We start from the raw sequence: 19960 nt of genomic DNA on the forward strand, positions 1-19960 counted from the left end.
CAGTTGGAGGTAGGGGTAGCAGGAGATGGTTCAATGTTTAAGGTCAAGCACTAAAGTTCCAATCATATTAGACATATTCCTTCCATTACAATCCACTTAGGGTATGATTTGAGGAATGTAGGGATAAAACCATAAAAACATTTATTTATGGAGTGTAGTTTTATACCTAAAAATTTAAATATATGGTAACCCCTTTATAAAAAAAAAATTAAGCCAACAATAATTTCTCATTTCTATTACCAACCTGAAAAAATATTTCCAAAATTAAGTAACATTCTGTAACAGTCTTTAAAAAATCAAGTATGTCAAAGGCAAAGAACAATGAAAACAGATTTTGTTATCTAACCTCCTGAGTTGCTATTTTACGATTCAGTTCAGCTACTTTGGAAGAAGAATTTTCTACTGCATTTTGGCAAAGGAGCTTCTCTACTTCCCTCTGATGAGATGCTTTGAGAGATGCAATATGTGCTGCAGTGTCTTCCTTGATCCTACAGAGCAAACCAAAGAAAACCATACATAGAATTACATAGAATATCTCTTTAACCTTTAACTCAGAATTATCAAAAAACAAACAAACATGTAACACAACAATATGGGGCAATATATGGGACTCCTGTATATGGTATGCATGATTGTTCTTTAAAATTTTGAAATAAAAGAAAAAAAGAAAGTAAAAAAAAGTATTGTAAGAAGCATGAAAATTAAAAAAGCAAAGGGAGAGAGGGCACCAATATTTACTACACTGTGCTAAGTGCTGTATACTTCCCACATATGAATTCTTATAACCACTCATGAGCACACTGCAACATACTGTTGCTCATCTAGGGCTTCAGATAAGAAAGTTGCAGAGGTAGGGTTTAAGCCTAGCAGAGTTGGACCTCAAAGTCCACTCTACCTGTCCACATAGGGCTGTACTTTCTATAGGAATCGAAGGATCTGCATGTTGTTTGGTTTAAAGAAAAATACCTGCCATTTTTATTTTAAGACACAGATTTATTGCCCAGATTCTTAGTTGGATAATCAGAGTTGCTCCCTTGAACCTTCAATGCTTTATCTCCAGGCAACATTCAACACTTTCTGGTCCATGATATGACTCCTGGGCTAGTTGCATGTTGGAATAATAAAATGATCTTTATGATAACTGATAATTCTTGGGACACAAGGATATCTGCCCTAACTAATTTGGGCCTTAAGTCTGAGAACTATTCATTTGTCTCTGTGACAAAATTTTATAAATTCATAAAGACAGATGAATAGACCAATGGGATAGAAGTGAGAGTTCAGAAATAAAAATCTATAGGGAATTGATTTTTGACAAGGATACCAAGTCCACATAATGGGGAAAGAATAATATCTTTAACAAATGGTGCTGGGACAACTATACATCCAAAAGAATGACACTGGTCTAACCTTGTACCATATTCAAAAATTAACTCAAAATGTACCAATGACCTAAACATAAGAGCTAAAACATAAAACTCTTAGAAGAAAACACAGAAGAAAATTCTCAGGACCTTGTATTAGATGATGGATTCTTAGATATGACACCAAATGCATGAACAACAAAAGAAAAATTAGATGAACTCAGCTTTATCAAAATTTTAAAAACTTCTGTTTATCAAATGGTATTATCAAGAAAGTGAAAAGACAACCTACAGAATGAGATAAAATAGTTGTAAATCACATATCTGATAAGGGTATAGTATCCAGAACATATAAGGAACACCTACAACTCAAGAATGAAAAGATTAACAAATTCAATTTAAACTATGGACAAATAACTTGAATAGATATTTTTCTAAAGAAGATATACAGATGACTAATAGCATATGAGAAGACACTTATTATCATTAGCCATTAGGGAAATGTAAAAATCAAAACCACAATGAGATACCAATTCAAATCCATTAGAATGGTTATTATTAACAACAACAAAAAAAGCCCCCAAAAGCAGAAAATAATGAGTGCTAGAGATAATGCGAAGAAATAAGAACACTCATACATTGCTGGTGGTGATAGAAAGTGGTACAGTTGCTGTGGAAAAGAGTTTGTGGTTCCTCAGAAAGTTAAATATAGAATCACCATATGACCCACTTCTAGGGCTATATCCCAAAGAATTGAAAACAGGTATTTGTCCACTCATGTTCAGAGCAGCATTATTTAAAATAGCCAAAAGGTGGAAGCAACTCAAATGAATATTGAAAGATAAATTGATAAACAAAATATATATGCAGACAATGTAATATTATTCAGTAGTAAAAAGAAGTGAAGTTCTAATACATATAAAAAAATGATGAATCTTGAAGACACAATGTTGAGTGAAATAAACCAGACATGATGCTTGAGGTGATGAAAAATTTTGGTAATGGATGGTGGTAATGGTAGTACAATACTGTGATTTGTATTGTACACATGAAAGTAGTTTTAAGTGGGAATTTTTGTATTGTATATAATGCAGCAAGGGAGAAACCAAAAGAAAACCATTCATATAAGGAAGTACCCATAGGCTGTGAACCCAATAAAGGAGGTAAAGCAGGCCCTGCTAACACAAGAATATGGACAAAGAGGGATGGGGAAGCTTGCTCATGGTAAAACAGGAAATTTGAGGTACGTTGGTTCCAAGAAGAACAATACAATGGTTGAAAGTCTAACATCTGAGCTCAGGGAAGCCTTGAAAAATAAATCATAGTAGTCATAAGAGCAGATAAGTTTTCAGTGGAGAAAGAATAGAAACAAGAGAAAGCCAAAAACTGATAAAGCCCTCCAGAAGGTAGAGGACTGCACCTGAAACAGATCTATGTTCAGCTATGTAACACGATTTCTCAGAATTCGGTTAATTCAAGGTCAAACTAGCTAGAAAGACGATGTCTTAAAATTGTTCAATTTTCATCTTTTTAGGTCCCCATATTTTTATAAATAGTTTAACATTTTACCTTTTCATGGAATTTTCAAATTGGTTCAATGCTGCTTCAGATTTCATCTTCAGCTCATTCCTTTCCAAAATTAATCTCTCTAGCTCATTTTTCAATCTCAAGTTTTCTTGTAAGACCTCTGAAATTTGGGAATCAGTAAAAATATGTGGTTGGTAAAGCTTACCATCCAGAGTTCCAGAGACGGAGTTTGCATTTCCTTTACCTGTGTGTAAAACACCTTTCTTCCCCTTCTTGGCAGATATTTCTTCTCTACCCTTAGAGTTCTGATAGGAAAGCATCATTCTTCTTTCTTTCTGAAGCCTCTCCACCGTTTTAGAAAGGTCTTGTATTTCTCTCCCTTTTGCAGCCAGTTCCTCATTGAGTCTTACTAGCTTAGCTTTAGTATGAGCCTGTTCTACCTGGAATTCTATAGACTGGAAATCTTTATCATCTTTATCATTTTTCTTGAGTTCTAATTCAGAATTCTGATGTTTAAGGATGTCTACTTCAGCTTCAAGGTTTCTTACAGTGATCTGATGGGCTTCTTTAATGTCATCAATTTCCTTCTCAAGTGCTTTAACCCTGGAGGAGTGATCATGTGGGTTCTGGATTGCTTCCTTCAATTTGTAGGCAAGTAGCTGCTCTTGCTCCTCTAGTCTCTGCTCATACTGAATCTGAAGAAAAGAATCCACTGCTAAACATTTCATTAAATAGTTATGGAAGACCTGCATTATACAAGACCCTACCTACTCCTTCATTCAGGCTCTCATATATCCTGGTGCTGCCAACTCTGCATACCTACTCTTTGATGGGCTTAACATTATATATTATTGGCTTATGTTACATATTTTAATAATTCATGTTGCATCATAAATATTAAATTATACATGTTTCTTGTATACCCCAAAATTTACTTTATACCTCACAATAAAACCTGTAAGTATGTGTGAGAACGTACCTGAAAAGAAGGAGGGGCTTGGCCATCTGTGGATGTATAGGCCATGTAATTATCCTAAGAGCAACAAGAAGTTACTGATAAGGTGTGTATGTGGGAGGGAAGATATAATTTTGGCTGCCACGTCAAGGGCTGATTAGAGGATAGGCAAAGAAATTAGGTGTAGACTACTTAGGTTAGTGTAGTAATCTAGGTCAGACAAAAAATGATGGTGGTATAATGATGTGGTAACAAAAATTATTCAGGAGTAAAAATGTCATAACAGGCACTAGGTAGGTGATTCTCTTTCTTTTACACTGAGTAAACTGAGGCTCTGAGAAGTTAATGAAGCTATAATGATGGAGGTGCGCTTAGATTGAAGTTCATCTCAGTTCTAAAACCTGTGCACTTTCCATTATGCTATAGTCTCCTATATATAGGTAGCAGGGTCTGCTCAAAGGAGTGAGTGAGGAAGAAAGGACAAGATGAACTTGATGAAGGTTTGGAGTGAATGTTTAGGGGAATGGAAGAAGGAGCTGATGAGCCATATACAGTAGGAAGAGTTCATGAGACTGGCACCCATATACCTGTGTCAGCCACATTTTCTCAACTGTGCAATCTTCAGAAAGTATAAAGCAGTGCAAGTGGAGGAATGGAGAAGCAGATGAGCGAAGTGGGGCACAGGGTGTGAAAGTTAAGGATGGCTGAAATCTGGCTGGTTAAAGGAGTAAACCTTGGAGGACAGACAGTGAGAGAAGTGAACGAGGTAGGTGCAGAGATGTGAAGGGAGGGTAAAGGACAGCCAGCCTCCATTATGTGACCGTACCTCCCAGATCAATGTATTTCTAGGTTTCTAACCTTTCACTGTTTCTGGAATCTGGCATTCTTTCATTCGTTTCTTCTCTCAGGATGGGAATCTGTGTGAATGGGATCAGCTTCCTAGCAGCAGTGAGGTAAAGGATTTGGGGCTGGCAGTGTTACCTGGGTCTGAGGCCACAGCCTGCCACTCACCAGCAGTGGAACTTTAGGTAAGACAGTTGTACACTTTACACAGTTCCCTCTTGTGTAAAACAGGGTTAACAATTCTGCTTCTCACAGGTGAATGTATAGATTAAGCAGGATGAACTAAATGTCTGTGAAAGCCTCTAGCATGGATAACTGACAGACAAAATATGCTAACAAAGTTTTAAAAAGTAAACAACATGCCCTGCTTCATAAACCTGGTGTTTTGCAGATGCTGCCCTGCCAGGTCTCACCCCGAAAACATACACTTCTGTCTCATTTCCTTACCCACTTTTAGGTAAATTTCAGTGAAGCCATTTTTCAACCACAGTAATTTTTCCCCCATTTTATACTGAATATGTATCAGGACTGTTTTACTCTGTCTTTCAATGACTTAATTTCCACTATTGCTTTTTTTTTTTTTTTTAAGATATATTTATTTCTCCCTCCTCCCCTCCCCCCCATTTCCACTATTTTTAATTTCATCAAGAAGGAGGTATGAGTGTGATTATTCCATGTATGAAAGAAAAACCTACTGGAGGAGCTCTCACCTCTGGACCCCAACTATGACTGCCTGCTCCCCAGCTTAGATCACTATGCAAGTAAACCTGGGGATTTATAATCTATACTGGGAAATTGTAGCCTGTAAATCGGCCTACTTTATCACTTTTCAACCCTTTCCTTTCTACCTGGGACCGATGGTCTGTTATTTTCTCCCATTTCTTGTCCTTCCCTGCCTGAATAAATTACTGGCCTAACTAACAAAAAAGAGCAACAAAAAAAAACCTACTGGAGGAAGGCACAAAGATAGGATAAATCCAGGTTTCTTTGCACCTATTGACACGTGTGGTAAAGGTGCTATGGGAAAAGATGATTAGGTCTATCTGTTAAAATGAGAGCCAAGTCTCCCCTCTCTCCCGATTCTGTAGTTAATCTCTGAACCCCCTCTCCATGACCACCTTGCAATTACCTTCATTTTCTGAAACTGTTGTTCCATGGTACGAAGGCTTTTTTTTGCTTCTTCATCTTTGCCCTCCAGATCAGCTTCTAGCTTTTGTATCCTTTTTTCCATAAATTCCACTGTATTTCTATCCACTGTATCACCGGCTGCTGATGCAGCCAATATTAAAGCAGGCAGAGAATTGGGATATCTTCTCTTTAGAATTCCTTCCATTTCCTTAACCTATTAAAATATTTTTGGACATATTAAGATCACAAATAAAAGTAAAATTAGACAGTTTAATGTATAAACTTAGATTGTGCTATCAGGTCCAGATTATTTTATTTTTATTAGAACAGGTGTAGGTTTACAGAAAAAACATGTAGATAGTACAGAGTTCCTATATACCTACCCCTATACACTGATCAAGTCTAGATTTCAAAGAGGTCTTTATATCATGTCTCCAGACTGAATCAAATGCATAGAAGCACAAATTAATTTCAAATTTTACATCCCTAGATTATCTGATTAAAAAACTTCATAGCTGGGGTGGAGCCAAGATGGCATCGGAGTAAGGAGCTCCTGGCGTCAGCTCCTGAAACAGGGCAGTTGGTGGTTACCCAGAGCTACCTAAAGCATCTTTTGGAGGACCCAGGAGACCAGAGGAATATCCTGCAACATCCTGGACAGTGTGGAAGGAGGAGACGACCCATCTGCACAGAGGAATCGTGAGTAGAGCCCTCCACACCGTGGAGGTTGGTGCCCATGGTGTGCAAGCCGCCTCGGGAACTATTCGATGGTTGGAGTTAAGTTCCATCTCCCCCAATAAAAACGGGAGGAAAACACAGTGTGGCACCGACTTCTGGTACTGATTAGTGGATTCGGCGGGCTGAAATAGAATCCTAGGAACAACTAAACTTTGAGCCTGTCCAGGTCAGAGGGAAGCCGGTGGCCACCATTCTGACTCCGCCCCGGGAACGAGGGGAAGCAGGGCTGACTGAAAATCATAGTGCTTTTAAGGACCGGCTTCTTTCCACCCAGGTTGGATTGCAGGTCTAGCCTAAACCCCAGTCCCACCTCCAGCAGGGAGGAAGCTGAGGGAACCTGCACCACCTCTCTGGGAAGCTGCAAGCCACGCTGCAGAGGCTGGTGCTCATCCTACTCTAGGAGCACAAGCCGCCTCGGGAGCTATTCTGTGGCTGGAGATAAAAGCTCCACTTTCCATAAATGGTGGAAGAGACAGATGTCCACTGACCTCAGCTACTGATTAGTAGACTCGGCTGGCTAAAGTATAATCCTAGAGTCAACTAAGGTCTGAGCCTGTCCAAGTGGGAAAGAGTTTGGGAGCTGCCATTTTGACTCCATCCCCGGCATTAGGGGGAGCCTGGCTGACTGAAATCCAGTGAAATTAGGGACTGGCTTCTTTCCACTAAGACTGGACTGGAGCCCTAGTCTAGGCTCCAGGCCCACCTCCAGCAGAGAGGTAGCTAGAGGGACCTGCACCAGGTTCTCCAGGGAAGTGCAAGTGCTCTCTGCTGGCAGAGGCTGAATAGTCAGACACCTGGGGATGCATCCCAGCAACTCAAGAGAATAGGAGAGGAGCTGGGTATCCTCGGCCTCTCCAGGCAATGGCAGGAGTTTTCAGCCCACACAGATTTGTTGAGTGCCTTTGAGCCCATCTCCACTTCTGTCTCCCCACAGGATAGGAGGGGGCTGGTGTTGCACCAACCTCTCAGGGCAACAGTTTTGGGCTGCACAAGTCTGACTGTTGGGCACCTGTGGTTCCTTTTCCATCCCCAATAGGACAAGAGATGGACTGTTTGCCCAGTCTCTTTGGGTAACTGCAGGTGCTTTTGGCCCACACAACCTGGTCTGGTGGGTACTTGTAGACACACCCTCACCCCCCAATAGGAAAGAAGGGGGCTGGTCTTTCCACAGCCTTTTTGGGCAACAGCAGACCTTCAGCCTGCATGGATTGGACTACTGGATGTTTATGAATCTACCCCCACCCCCAATAAGATAGGAGGGTTTTGATGTCTCCACAGCCTCTATGGACAATGGTGGATACTTTCAGCCAACAGGGACTGAACTGTCGGGTGGCTGTGGCTCCAACCCCATGCCTTAAGAGGAGAGAAGGGAGCTGGTGTTTCCTCAACCTCTCCAGGAAATGGCAGGTATTCTTGGCCTAAAGGGACTGAACTGTTGAGCACCCACAGAACCACCCCTACCACCCAATAGGATAGGGGGGAGCTGGTGCTTCCGCAGCCTCTCTGGGCAACGGTGGGTACTTTCAGACTACAGGACTGAACTGATTAGCATTTGTAGTTCTGTTTCCACCCCCTAAAAGGCAGAAGGGACAGTACTCCCTACACCTCTTGGGGCAACTGTAGGCATATTTGACCCACAGAGATTATATTGTTGGACACTCCAGAGGGTCCATTCCCACTCCCAGTAGGGAGAGGGTCTGGTGATACATCAGTTTACCTGAGCAAATGTGGTAATTTTGGACACACACAGCATAGATTGCTGACCAAAACTATAGCTCCATCCCTACCTAAGATAGGGGAGCAAGGGGTTTAAAGCATCATCAGTATCTCTGGGTAACTGCAGACAGTCTTGTGCCCAACTGGGATCATTATACATGGCTAGAGCTCTGCTCCTACCCTTGACAGAGGAGAAAGGTGGGAGAAACTTCATCAATTCCTGGGGCAACGTGGGCAGCTTCAGCCTCCATAGACTACAGCACCAAATACATCCTTGGCTCCTACTACACAACCAGCAAGGGAGAAAAGATAAGAAATCCCTAAACTAAAGGGAGAAACTGCACACAGAATCAATACATCTAGCAAGCCAGATGTAGAAATACCAACAAAAAATTACAATCCATACCAAGTAACAGGAAGAGATGCCCCAATTAAAGGGACAAGATAAGCCTGCAGATGACATAAAGGGGTTGAGACAACTAATCTTAGATGTTCAAACAAATCTCCTTAATAAATTCAATAAAATGGCTGAAGAGATTAAGGATATTAAGAAGACATTGGATGAGCACAAAGAAGAATTTGAAAGCATACACAGAAAAATAGCTGACCTTATGGGAATGAAAGGTGCTATAAATGAAATTAAAAATACACTGGAAGCATAAAACAGCAGATTTGAGGAAGTAGAAGAAAGGATTGGTGAGCCTGAAGACATGGCCTCCAAAAGTGAACAAACAAAATTACAGATGAAGAAAAGCATGGAAAAAATTGAACAGGATCTCAGGGAACAAAATGACAGCAAGAAACGTGCAAACATATGTGTCATGGGTGTTCCAGAAGGAGAAGAGAAGGGAAAAGCGGCAGAAAGAATATTTGAAGAAATAATGGTGGGAAATTTCCCAACCCTATTGAAGGACATAGATATACATGTCCAAGAAGCACAAAGTACTCCCATCGAATAAATCCAAATAGAACAACTCTGAGACATCTACTAATCAGAATGTCAAATGTCAGAGACAAAAGAGAGAATTCTGAGAGCAGCAACAGAGAAGCAATAAGGGATACCCAATAAGATTAAGTGCCGATTTCGCATCAGAAACCACGGGGGCAAGAAGGCAGTGTATGATGTATTTAAGATACTGCAGGAGAAAAACTGCCAGCCAAGGATTTTATACCCAGCAAGATTATTTTTTAAAAATGAGGGTGAGATTAGAATATTTACAGATAAAGAGAAACTGAGAGAGTTTATAACAAAAAGACCAGCTTTGCAAGAAATACTAAAGGGAATGTTACAACCTGAAAAGAAAAGACAAGAGAGAGAGGCCTGGAAGAGAGTCTAGAAATGATAACTCTATCAGTAACAGTAACTATAAGTGTCAAATATAAAATGACAGATAAAATGCAAAGATCAAAATGGATGAACTAAGAACTGCCTTTACAGTAATAACATTGAATGTTAATGGATTAAACTCCCCAATTAAAAGACATAGACTGGCAGAATGGATAAGAAAATATAAGCCATCTATCTTATATGTTATCTGCAAGAGACTCACCTTAGACCCAAGGATACCAGTAAATTGAAAGTGAAATGTTGGAAAAAGATATTCTATGCATGCAGTAACCAAAAAAAAGCCGGGTAGCTATACTTATATCAGATGATACAGACTTTAAAAGCAAATTAGAGACAAGGAAAGACATTACCTATTAATAAAAGGGATGACTCACCAGGAAGAAATAACAATCATAAATATATATGCACCTAACCAGGATGCCCCAAGATACATGAGGCAAACACTGGCAAAACTGAAGGGAGAAATAGACATCTCTACAATAATAGTTGGAGACTTAAATGCACCACTCTCAGCAACAGATAGAACATCTGGGCAGAAGATCAATAAAGAAAAAGAGAGCTTGAATAATATGATAAATGGACTAAACTTAATAGACATATACAGAACACTGCACTCCAAAACAGCAGGATATACATTCTTTTCAAGTGCTCATGGACCTTTCTCCAGGATAGACCATACGTTGGGATACAAAGCAGATCTCAATAAATTCAACAAAATTGAAATTATACAAAGCTCTTTCTCTGATCATAATGGAGTGAAGTTGGAAATCAACAAGCAGCAAATAAAGGGAAAATTCACATATATATGGAGATTAAACAACACACTCTTACACAATTGGTAGGTCAGAGAAGAAATTTCAAGGGAAACCAGTAAATATCTCAAGACGAATGACAAGGAGAATATAATATCAGAACCTATGGGATGCTGCAAAGGCAGTGCTGAGAGGAAAATTTATAGCCCTCTATGCTTACATTAAAAAAGAAGAAAGAGCTAAAATCAATGACCTAACTACATAGCTGGAAGAACTAGAAAAAGAACAGCAAACTAATCCTAAAGCAAGTAGAAGGAATGAAATAACAAAGATCAGAGCAGAAATAAATGAAATTGAGAACAAAAAAAAAAAAAAAAGAAAAAATGAACAAAACCAAAAGTTGGTTCTTCAAGAAGATTAACAAAATCAACAAACCCTTAGCTAGACTCACTAAGAAAAAAAAAGAGAGAAGATGCAAATAAATGAAATAAAAAATGAAAAAGGGAACCTTACTCCTGACCCCACAGAAATAAGGGAGATCATAAGAGGATACTATGAACAACTTTATGCTAAAAAAACTACACAATGTAGATGAAATGGAAAACTTCCTAGGAATGTACAACCTACACTGACATTAGAAGAAATAGACCTCAACAAACCAATCACAAGTAAATAGATTGAAACTGTCATCAAACGGCTCCCCAAAATGAAAAGCCCAGGACCAGATGGTTTCACAGGTGAGTTCTACCAAGCATTCAAAGAAGATTTAATACCAATCTTATTCAAGCTCTTCCAAAAAATTCAAGAAGAAGGAATGCTACCAAACACATTCTATGAAGTCAATATCACCCTAACACCAAAACCAGGTAAAGACATTACAAAAAAAGAAAATTACAGACCCATTTCTCTAATGAATACAGATGCAAAAATCCTCAATAAAATACTTGCTAATCAAATCCAACAACACATTAAAAGAATTATCCATCATGATCAAGTGGGTTTTATACCAGGCATGCAAGTCTGGTTCAACACAAGAAAATCCATCAGCATAATACATCACATTAATAAATCAAAGAAGAAAAATCACATGATCTTATCAATTGACACAGAAAAGGCATTTGACAATACAGCATCCTTTCTAGATAAAAATACTACAAGAAATAGGAATTGAAGGAAATTTTCTCAACATGATAAAGGCCATATATGAAAAACCCACAGCTAGCTTTGTACTCAATAGTGATAATCTAAAAGCTTTCTCATTGAGGTCAGGGACAAGACAAGGGTGCCCACTATCACCACTGTTGTTCAATATAGTGCTAGAGGTTCTAGCTAGAGCAATCAGACAAGAAGAAGAAATAAAAGGCATCCAAATTGGAAAGGGAGAATTAATACATTCACTATTCACAGATGACATGATTGTATATCTAGAAAATCCTGAGAAATCTACAACAAAGCTGCTAGAGCTAATAAATTATTTCAATAGAGTGTCAGGATACAAGGTCAATAGGCAAAAATCAGTGGTGTTTCTGTACACTAATAATGCACAATCTGAGGAGGAAGTCAGGAAAAAAATTCCATTTACAATAGGAACTAAAAGAATCAAATATTTAGGAATAAACTTAACCAAGGATGCAAAGCACTTGTATTCAGAAAACTATAATGCATTGCTAAAAGAAATTAAAAAAGACCTAAATAATTGGAAGAACATTCCATGCTGATAGATTGGAAGACTAAATATCATTAAGATGTCAATTCTACCCAAATTGATATACAGATTCAATGCAATCCCAATAAAAACTCCACCAGCATTTTTTAAGCAAATGGAAAATATAATTATCAAATTTATCTGGAAGGGTAAGAGGCCCAAATAGCCAGAAACATCTTAAAAAGTAAAAGTGAAGTTGGAGGACTCTCACTTTCAGACTTTAAATCATATTACCTAGCTACAGTGGTAAAAACAGCATGGTATTGGCATAAAGATAGACACATAGACCAATGGAACTGAATTGATGGTTCAGAAACAGACCCTCACATCTACGGTTAAGTGATTTTTGACAAGCCTGTCAAGCCCTCCCAGTTGGTGCAGAACAGTTTATTTAACAAATGGTGTCAGGAGAACTGGATATACATAGCCAAAAGAAAGAAAGAAGACCCCTACCTTACACATTAAACAAAAATTAACTCAAAATGGATCAAAGACCTAAATATAAAAGGAAATACAATAAAGCTCCTAGAAGAAAATGTAGGGAAACATCTTCAAGACCTAGTGGTAGGTGGTGGATTCTTAAACCTTACACCAAAAGCCTGAGCAACAAAAGAAAACATGGATAAATGGGACGTCCTCAAACTTAAACATTTCTGTAATTTAATGGACTTCATCAAGAAGGTGAAAAGGTAGCCCAGTTGGTGGGAGAAAATATGTGGAAACCACTTATCCAATAAGGGTTTGATTTCCGTTCTATATAAAGAGATCATACAACTCAACAATAAAAGAGCAAACTATCCAATTTAAAAGTGGGCAAAAGATTTAAATAGACATTTCTCCAAAGACGAAATACAAATGGCCAAAAAGCACATGAAAAAATGTTCCATATCACTAGCTATCAGGAAAACATAAATTAAAACAACAATGAGATATCATCTAAAACCACATAGAATGGCCATTATTAAAAAAACAGACAACCGTAAGTGCTGGAGAGGATGTGGAGAAATAGAAACACTCCCTTCACTGTTGGTGGGAATGTAATATGGTGCAGCCTTTATGGAAGACAGTTTGGTGGTTCCTCAGAAAGCTAAATATACAACTGCCATATGACCCAGCAATTCCTCTACTAAGAATATATCCAGAAGAACTAAAGACTATGACATGGACAGACATCTGCACACCAATGTTCATAGCGGTGTTGTTCACAATTGTGAAAAGATGGAAACAACCCAAGTGTCCATCCACCAATGAATGGATAAACAAAATGTGGTATATACATATAATGGAATACTATGCTGCAATAAGAAGAAATGAAATTGGGACATATGTGATAACATGGATGAGTCTTGGAGACATTATACTAAGCGAAGTAAGCCAGATACAAAAGGACAAATATTGCCAGGTCTCATTAATATGAACTAACTACAAATAATAAACACATGGAATTAGAACCTAGAATATAGGTTATAAGGAGATAAGAGGAGGGTTGAGAAGAACTATGGATGCTTAATGTATGGAGAAGTTTTAATTAACTTGACTGTAAAAGTGTGAGATGGATAGAGTTGATAGTAATACATTACAGTGCAGCAACTGGTTTATAAATGGGATTGTGACTGAAAAAGGTAGTCTGGGCAAGTAAATGTCAATAGAAAGAAAGTTAAAGAATAATCTTGGGACTGAATAACACAGTAAACCCAGAGCAGGTAGAGAACTGTGGTTAAAGGTATGAATGCAAGAGAGTCCTTCTGTGAGCAAGAGCAGATGTACATCACTATTGCAGGGTGATGGGAATATGGAGAAACATGGGAAAACTACAACTGGTGCAACCTATAGAATGTGGTTAACAGCAATACTATATTACTCTTGCACTAATGCCAAGCTATACTGTGTTGATAATGGAGGTATATGGAAAAAGTGTGCCAAATGTATGCTATGGACAATGATTGGTGGTAATAGTCTGATATTATCTCATAATGTGTAACAAATGTTCCACCAGGGTGTGGAGTTGTATGGGAAATCTACACACCTGTGATTGTTTTGCAAGTTCACAATATCTGTAACAAAAATACATTAAATACAGTTGGTAGTAATATTTTGATGATGCCCTTGCATAGTTTGTAACAAATGTTTCACACCAATGCAAAGAGTTGGTGGAGGGGTGATGTATGAGACCCCTGTGTGATGTTATGTATGTTTATTTTGTAAGTTTGCAATCTTTACTATACACTTATTGTTTGTGTGTTCATGTATGAATATTTCAATAAAAAATAATAAAAATTAAAAAATAAAAAAAAACCCTACTGGTTAATTTACGGAATCCTCCTATTTATCCTCTCCCATTTCCCCCACAAACTCTACCATATGATAGTGCATGTACTATCTACTGACTGAAAAATTATTTACATGCATATGAATTTGCAAATTATTTGTAACAGCCAGCTTCCTAAAAATCTGCCTGCAAAAATTTCTACTCCCACTCCCTCAGCTACCCTCCAAATGAAGTTAAACCTTTTTTTTTTAAGGAGGGATCAGGGATTGAACCCGGGACCTTGTACATGTGAAGTGTGTGCTCAACCACTGAGCTATACCTTAATCTATTTTTAATGACTTCTTTAGCAAAGAGGATTAAATGACATTTAATGACGTTTTCAAAAAAGACTAAGTAATACTTGTCAGTTATTCTATAAAATAAAGGCACATTATATGGTCTTTCCATAAGAAGAGCTACATCTAAGTTTATAGAAATTAGAACCTTATATTATATATACATGTGTGTGTATACCTGCTTTCCTTTTTTTTATGAGTCAAACTAAATTTATTCACCTAAAGGAAGTTTTGAAGTCTATATTTTTATTAAGTGAGAGAACCAATGAAAAAGAACCTACATTTTTGTTGTTGTTGTTACAGAAGCTGTGGGTTTACAGAACAATCACGCATAAAATACAAATTCCCATATACCACGATTAACACCTTGGACTGGTGTGGTACATTTGTTACAATTGATGAAAGCACATTTTTATAACTGTACTATTAACTATAGTCCCTGGTTTAATTAAGGATTCTCTGTATAGTACAGTTTCATGAACTTTAAAATTTTTATTCTAGTACCATATATACAAACTAATACCTGCTTTCAACAAAAGTATTATGGTTAAGATATCTTCGAAAAACATATATTAAAACCACTAAATTATCTGTGGAACAGTTTTCTAGCCTATGAACACAATAAAAATAGCACGTGAGAGGCAGTCTAGTACAGTGGTTAAGAGCATGCTTGGAGTTTAACTGCTACCAGCTTTAGGACACTGTGTCAGCTCCTCAATCTATCTAAATCTCTTGTCTCATCAGTAAAATGGCTATTACAGTATCAATTTCATAGGGTAGCTACAATTAAGCAAAGACCAAATGACATTCATTTTAGTAAGTGCTTAGCAGAATGCCTAGCACACAGCTCAATAAATGCTGGCTTTTATCATGATTTGGTCTCAAAAACTTCCTTTCCCAAGGCAAGATGGGTTGCTGGTACTCAAAATTCTGTCTACAGATTGAACCTTATTTTGTATTTGGTAATTCAAGGGTTACATCATATGCAAAATGAACAGTAAATATTTCCATTCATAAAGATGCTTGCACATTCATAAGTGATCTATAAATTGAAATATATCCAGATACAAACAATAATAATTTCTTTCATCTGGACATTTTTCAAAGCTTTGCTTCCTCTATATTAAAAAGCTAGTTATTTGAGTTAGTTGTGAGCATACTAAGCTATTAATACACACATATCATAAAGAGAACGGATTGTAAAATATGAGTTTATTTTAATTACTTTAAAATTAATGCATTAATTTAAAAACAAATATTTTCAACTAATTTTGATATCTTGAAATGTATTACATTTAAAAGTTTAATTAGATTGATTTGTATCTCCTTTAATTTTGCTTTTTTTAAAACCAATTTTATTAGAGAAGTTATAGATACAGAAAAATCATGCAAAAATACAGAGTTCCCACACAACACTCCCCTTATTTTTAACACCTTGCATTAGTATGGTACATTTCTTACAACTGATGAAAGAATATTATTATAATTGTACTATTAATTATAGTTCATGGTTTATATGTGTTCCTTTTTAAAATTATTTTTACTTTAATAACATATATATGGCTTAAAATTTTCCTTTTTAATCATATTGAAATAGATATTTCAGTGCCATTAATTGCACAATGTTTTTTTTTTTAAAGATTTATTTATTTATTTCTCCCCCCCCCCCGGTTGTCTGTTCTCTGTGTCTATCTGCTGCATGTTCTTCTTTGTCTGCTTCTGTTGTTGTCAGCGGAACGTGAATCTGTGTTTCTTTTTGTTGCGTCATCTTGTTGTGTCAGCTCTCCGTGTGTGCAGTGCCATTCCTGGGCAGGCTGTACTTTCTTTCGCACTGGGCTGCTCTCCTTACAGGGCGCACTCCTTGTGCGTGAGGCTCCCCTACGCAGGGACACCCCTGCGTGGCACGGCACTCCTTGCGCGCATCAGCACTGCGCATGGGCCAGTTCCACAGATCAAGGAGGCCTGGGGTTTGAACCGCAGACCTCCTGTGTTGTAGACGGACGCCCTAACCACTGGGCCAAGTCCGCTTCCCTTGCACAATGTTTTGCTACCATCACCATCCTCCACTGCCAAAACTTTTCTATCACCCCCAAATAGAAACTGTACATTTTAAGCATTAGCTTCCCATTCTCTATCCCCACCCTGGCCCCTGTAACTTATATTCCAGTTTCTGACTCTATGAATTTGTTTATTCTAAATATTTCATATCAGTAATACCTAACAATATTTGTCCTTTTGTGTCTGGCGTATTCCTTCAACATGATATTGTCAAGGTAATTTTGCATTTTAATTTTACTCTTTGGTCAATGAGAACTGTATGGCTAGTATACAAAGTAACTGTTTTTTAAAAATTCTCATTGGAAACTAAATATGACATATTTTTTTAACTAAAAGCATGAATGAATGTATGTAATCTGAAATTTTCACTGTAACATGCATCTAATTAGCACCATTTTCACTTGTGTTCTATTTAGAAAAGTTGACATTTTATCCTATAATTGTTATTTCAGAATATGTCTCCAATATGACTATGAATATACTGACATATTGTGAATTATAAAATTAAGGTTTAAAATTAATTAGGATAGAAATGCTCATGGAAACAGAATTAAGATCTGAAACATACATGCAGCAAACCAACTCTACAAAATACCACCAAATGATAAATAATATTTCAGAAAGATGTACTCCAAAGATGATTAATCAATAATAAATGTTTAATGAAAATTTAATAGATGAAGTAGACTACTTTTCAAAACATTATACTTCTCATCAATATTTACCATTGTTTCAAGTTTATATCACTTAAAATAATGTCATCTAATGGGAGAAGTCGTTTCTTTGGTCTTGTCTAATAATTCTGAATGGCTTATCCTAACTGGCTAATCTAAATCTTAAGCACTGAAGGAAAACCAAGTAATCCTGGACTTTCTTAATTTCAGAATATTTCTAGCTTTTTAAAGCTCCCTTGTCTTGTTCCTTCCCTGGCCACTGAACCAAACTACTAAATCATACCTTTTAATATAAGAACAGGTCCTGTAAAAGTAAAAAGTTATTTTTTGCTTCTTTTCCATTCTTCTCCTAAAACTGGGATAATACTTACCTCAGTGATGGCCTCATAGTTTTGGGTTTGTGATGGAATAAAGCAGTATTTTTAAGTGTCATGACCTGACTACAGAATCATGCTCCCTTATGAACAGGGTTGGAAATTTTTATTTTGTTTAATCTTTAGTTAGGAATATAAATACTGTATTTCAATGTTTTAAAAATAAGACAATGCTATAATCCTGTCACTTAAAACAACTACTTCAATGAAAAAATCTTTATTCTATTAATAACAAGCTTCATAATATGATTTTAGCAAAAGCTCTCCCAGCCACAGTGGCCATGAAATGAGTATTTATGTCTAAACAGTAGACAATAGCTTGAGATTTTGGCCAGTTCTTTGGGAGGTCGAACGTTCTGTTTATCGGGGGTTTTGTAACATTTCTCAAGCATTTCCAGTATTTTCCCAACTCAAAGATCTCCTTTCTCTTACTCCCCTATTATCTAACTTTGGTCAGGACAAAGAATCCTGGCTCTCCATCCAGAAATTCAAAATTTTGTTTCCTTTTTCCTAGATGTCCAACAGAGCTGGGATGCAAAGCAACTTTTCATCAATAGGTCTACCATCTTTAAGGCACATTAGTCTAAAAATTCTTTATGTATAAAAAGCTATAAATTATATAAAATTATCTCATTTACTTCTTTTATCAATGTTATTTTAAATACTGTAGAACTGGTATACTTAAAGTAGGGAAGTTAAATATTTTCATAAATGAATAAAAGTAAGAATATCCAGGTTGACTACATCTTGCAGGAACTCCTGAAATGAAAATGAAAAAAAAAAAAGCACTACATATATAAAATACCTAAATGAAAAAACTTCCCTCAACACTTACTTGTCGTTCCAGATCCTGAATTTTTTTGGCATCAACTGCTCTATCTTTTAAACGTGCCTTCTGCTGAAGAGTTGGATTCCTAGATTCAATTTTCAGTTTCTCTATCTGTCGAAAATGAAAGCATGTTAATTAACTTACGTAGAGCATATTAGAAAAGCACCTAGAAGGAGCATATTGCTTGTTCATTCATTCATTCATTCATTACTTCCTCCACAAACATTATTGAGCTCCTATGTTCCAGGTACTCTCAGATGTGGCATGGTGCTAGAGGAATGCTGGACAAACAAGGTGAACCAGCTTCTGGCTCTCACAGTGCTTATCCTCTAGTAGAGACAGCTGACACACTAGTAAAGAAAGTAAACAAGCAAATAAAATAACTTAAGAGAGTGACAAGTGCTATGAAGAAAATCAAACAGACTGAAGAAATGGCAAAAAAAAGAGGAGAGGGGTGGGAATGGCAGCTACATTAGATCAGGTAGTCAGGGAAAGATTTTCTGGAGAGTAGAAATTTGAGTTGAGACTTGAATGAGAAGAAGGAATGAGACCTGAGAACATTCAAGGACTGAGTGTCCCAGCCAAGGGATCAAGTGGAATGAGCCTGCAAGTCAAATATCAGAGGGAAGTTTGGTGTGGTTAGAGTGACTTGAGGAATGTGGTACCCCATGAGGCTGGAGAGGCAGGCAGGGTTGAGACTACATGGAGACCTGGTAGGTCATGATAAGGACCTTAGATTTATTCTCAGTCTAATCTAAAAAATAGCAAAGCAAAATCAAAACCAAAGCCCAAGTGAGCAATTTTAATGAATAGCATTGAAATATTGATGTAATGAGACTTAAAAGGCTTTGAAGAAAATAGGGTTCAACTACAGAAATACATTCTGAAATGATCTATTACCTCAAGTTTGAGCTTCTCAATTTCTTCATTTGCTTCTTTAAGTCGAAGAGCATCTTTATCCAGAAGTTCCTGATTTTCAGCGTACCACTGTAATCTTTTTTGTAGACGAATGATTTCTTGTTTATGTGTTTCTTCTAAAATTTTTATTTCATATAATTTTTCGCCTATAAGACCAAGTAATTGAATAACCTGGTTGTAATTTTTCAAAATATAAAAATAAACTAAATGATTAGATTTTAAGTGAAAACCAATGCCTATCTAATGAAAGCATTATGAAAAAAATAAGCATAAAAAATATCTGGTATACAACACAGTGCCTACTGTGTTCAAAATCCAAGTCCTCACACTCAAAGAAAAGCTGGCTATGAAAAAAATTTTGGTAAATCGAGTCTGCTCCTACTGACCTTCATTATAAAAATAAAGTACATGGGAAAATAAATGTTGG

At 37.0% G+C, this 19960-nt stretch overlaps 1 protein-coding gene across 3 annotated transcripts in view; it reads right to left on the reverse strand.

Moving 5' to 3' along the window:
* The window catches only part of CEP162 (centrosomal protein 162), a 74558-nt gene that overhangs the window by 17494 nt on the left and 37104 nt on the right, over positions 1–19960 (reverse strand). For 2 of the 3 annotated variants that reach the window (XM_004462622.3, XM_004462624.4), the window contains exons 20-24: positions 19516–19679; positions 18622–18726; positions 5819–6031; positions 2934–3586; positions 347–488 (exon numbers count right to left, since the gene is read on the reverse strand). In XM_004462622.3, coding sequence (XP_004462679.2) covers positions 347–488; positions 2934–3586; positions 5819–6031; positions 18622–18726; positions 19516–19679 — 1277 coding nt within the window. The remainder of the gene's footprint in view (positions 1–346; positions 489–2933; positions 3587–5818; positions 6032–18621; positions 18727–19515; positions 19680–19960) is intronic. The other variant, XM_004462623.4, reaches the window with a different exon arrangement.

The sequence above is a fragment of the Dasypus novemcinctus genome, chromosome 11 (assembly GCF_030445035.2).
Source record: "Dasypus novemcinctus isolate mDasNov1 chromosome 11, mDasNov1.1.hap2, whole genome shotgun sequence".
Taxonomy (NCBI): domain Eukaryota; kingdom Metazoa; phylum Chordata; class Mammalia; order Cingulata; family Dasypodidae; genus Dasypus; species Dasypus novemcinctus.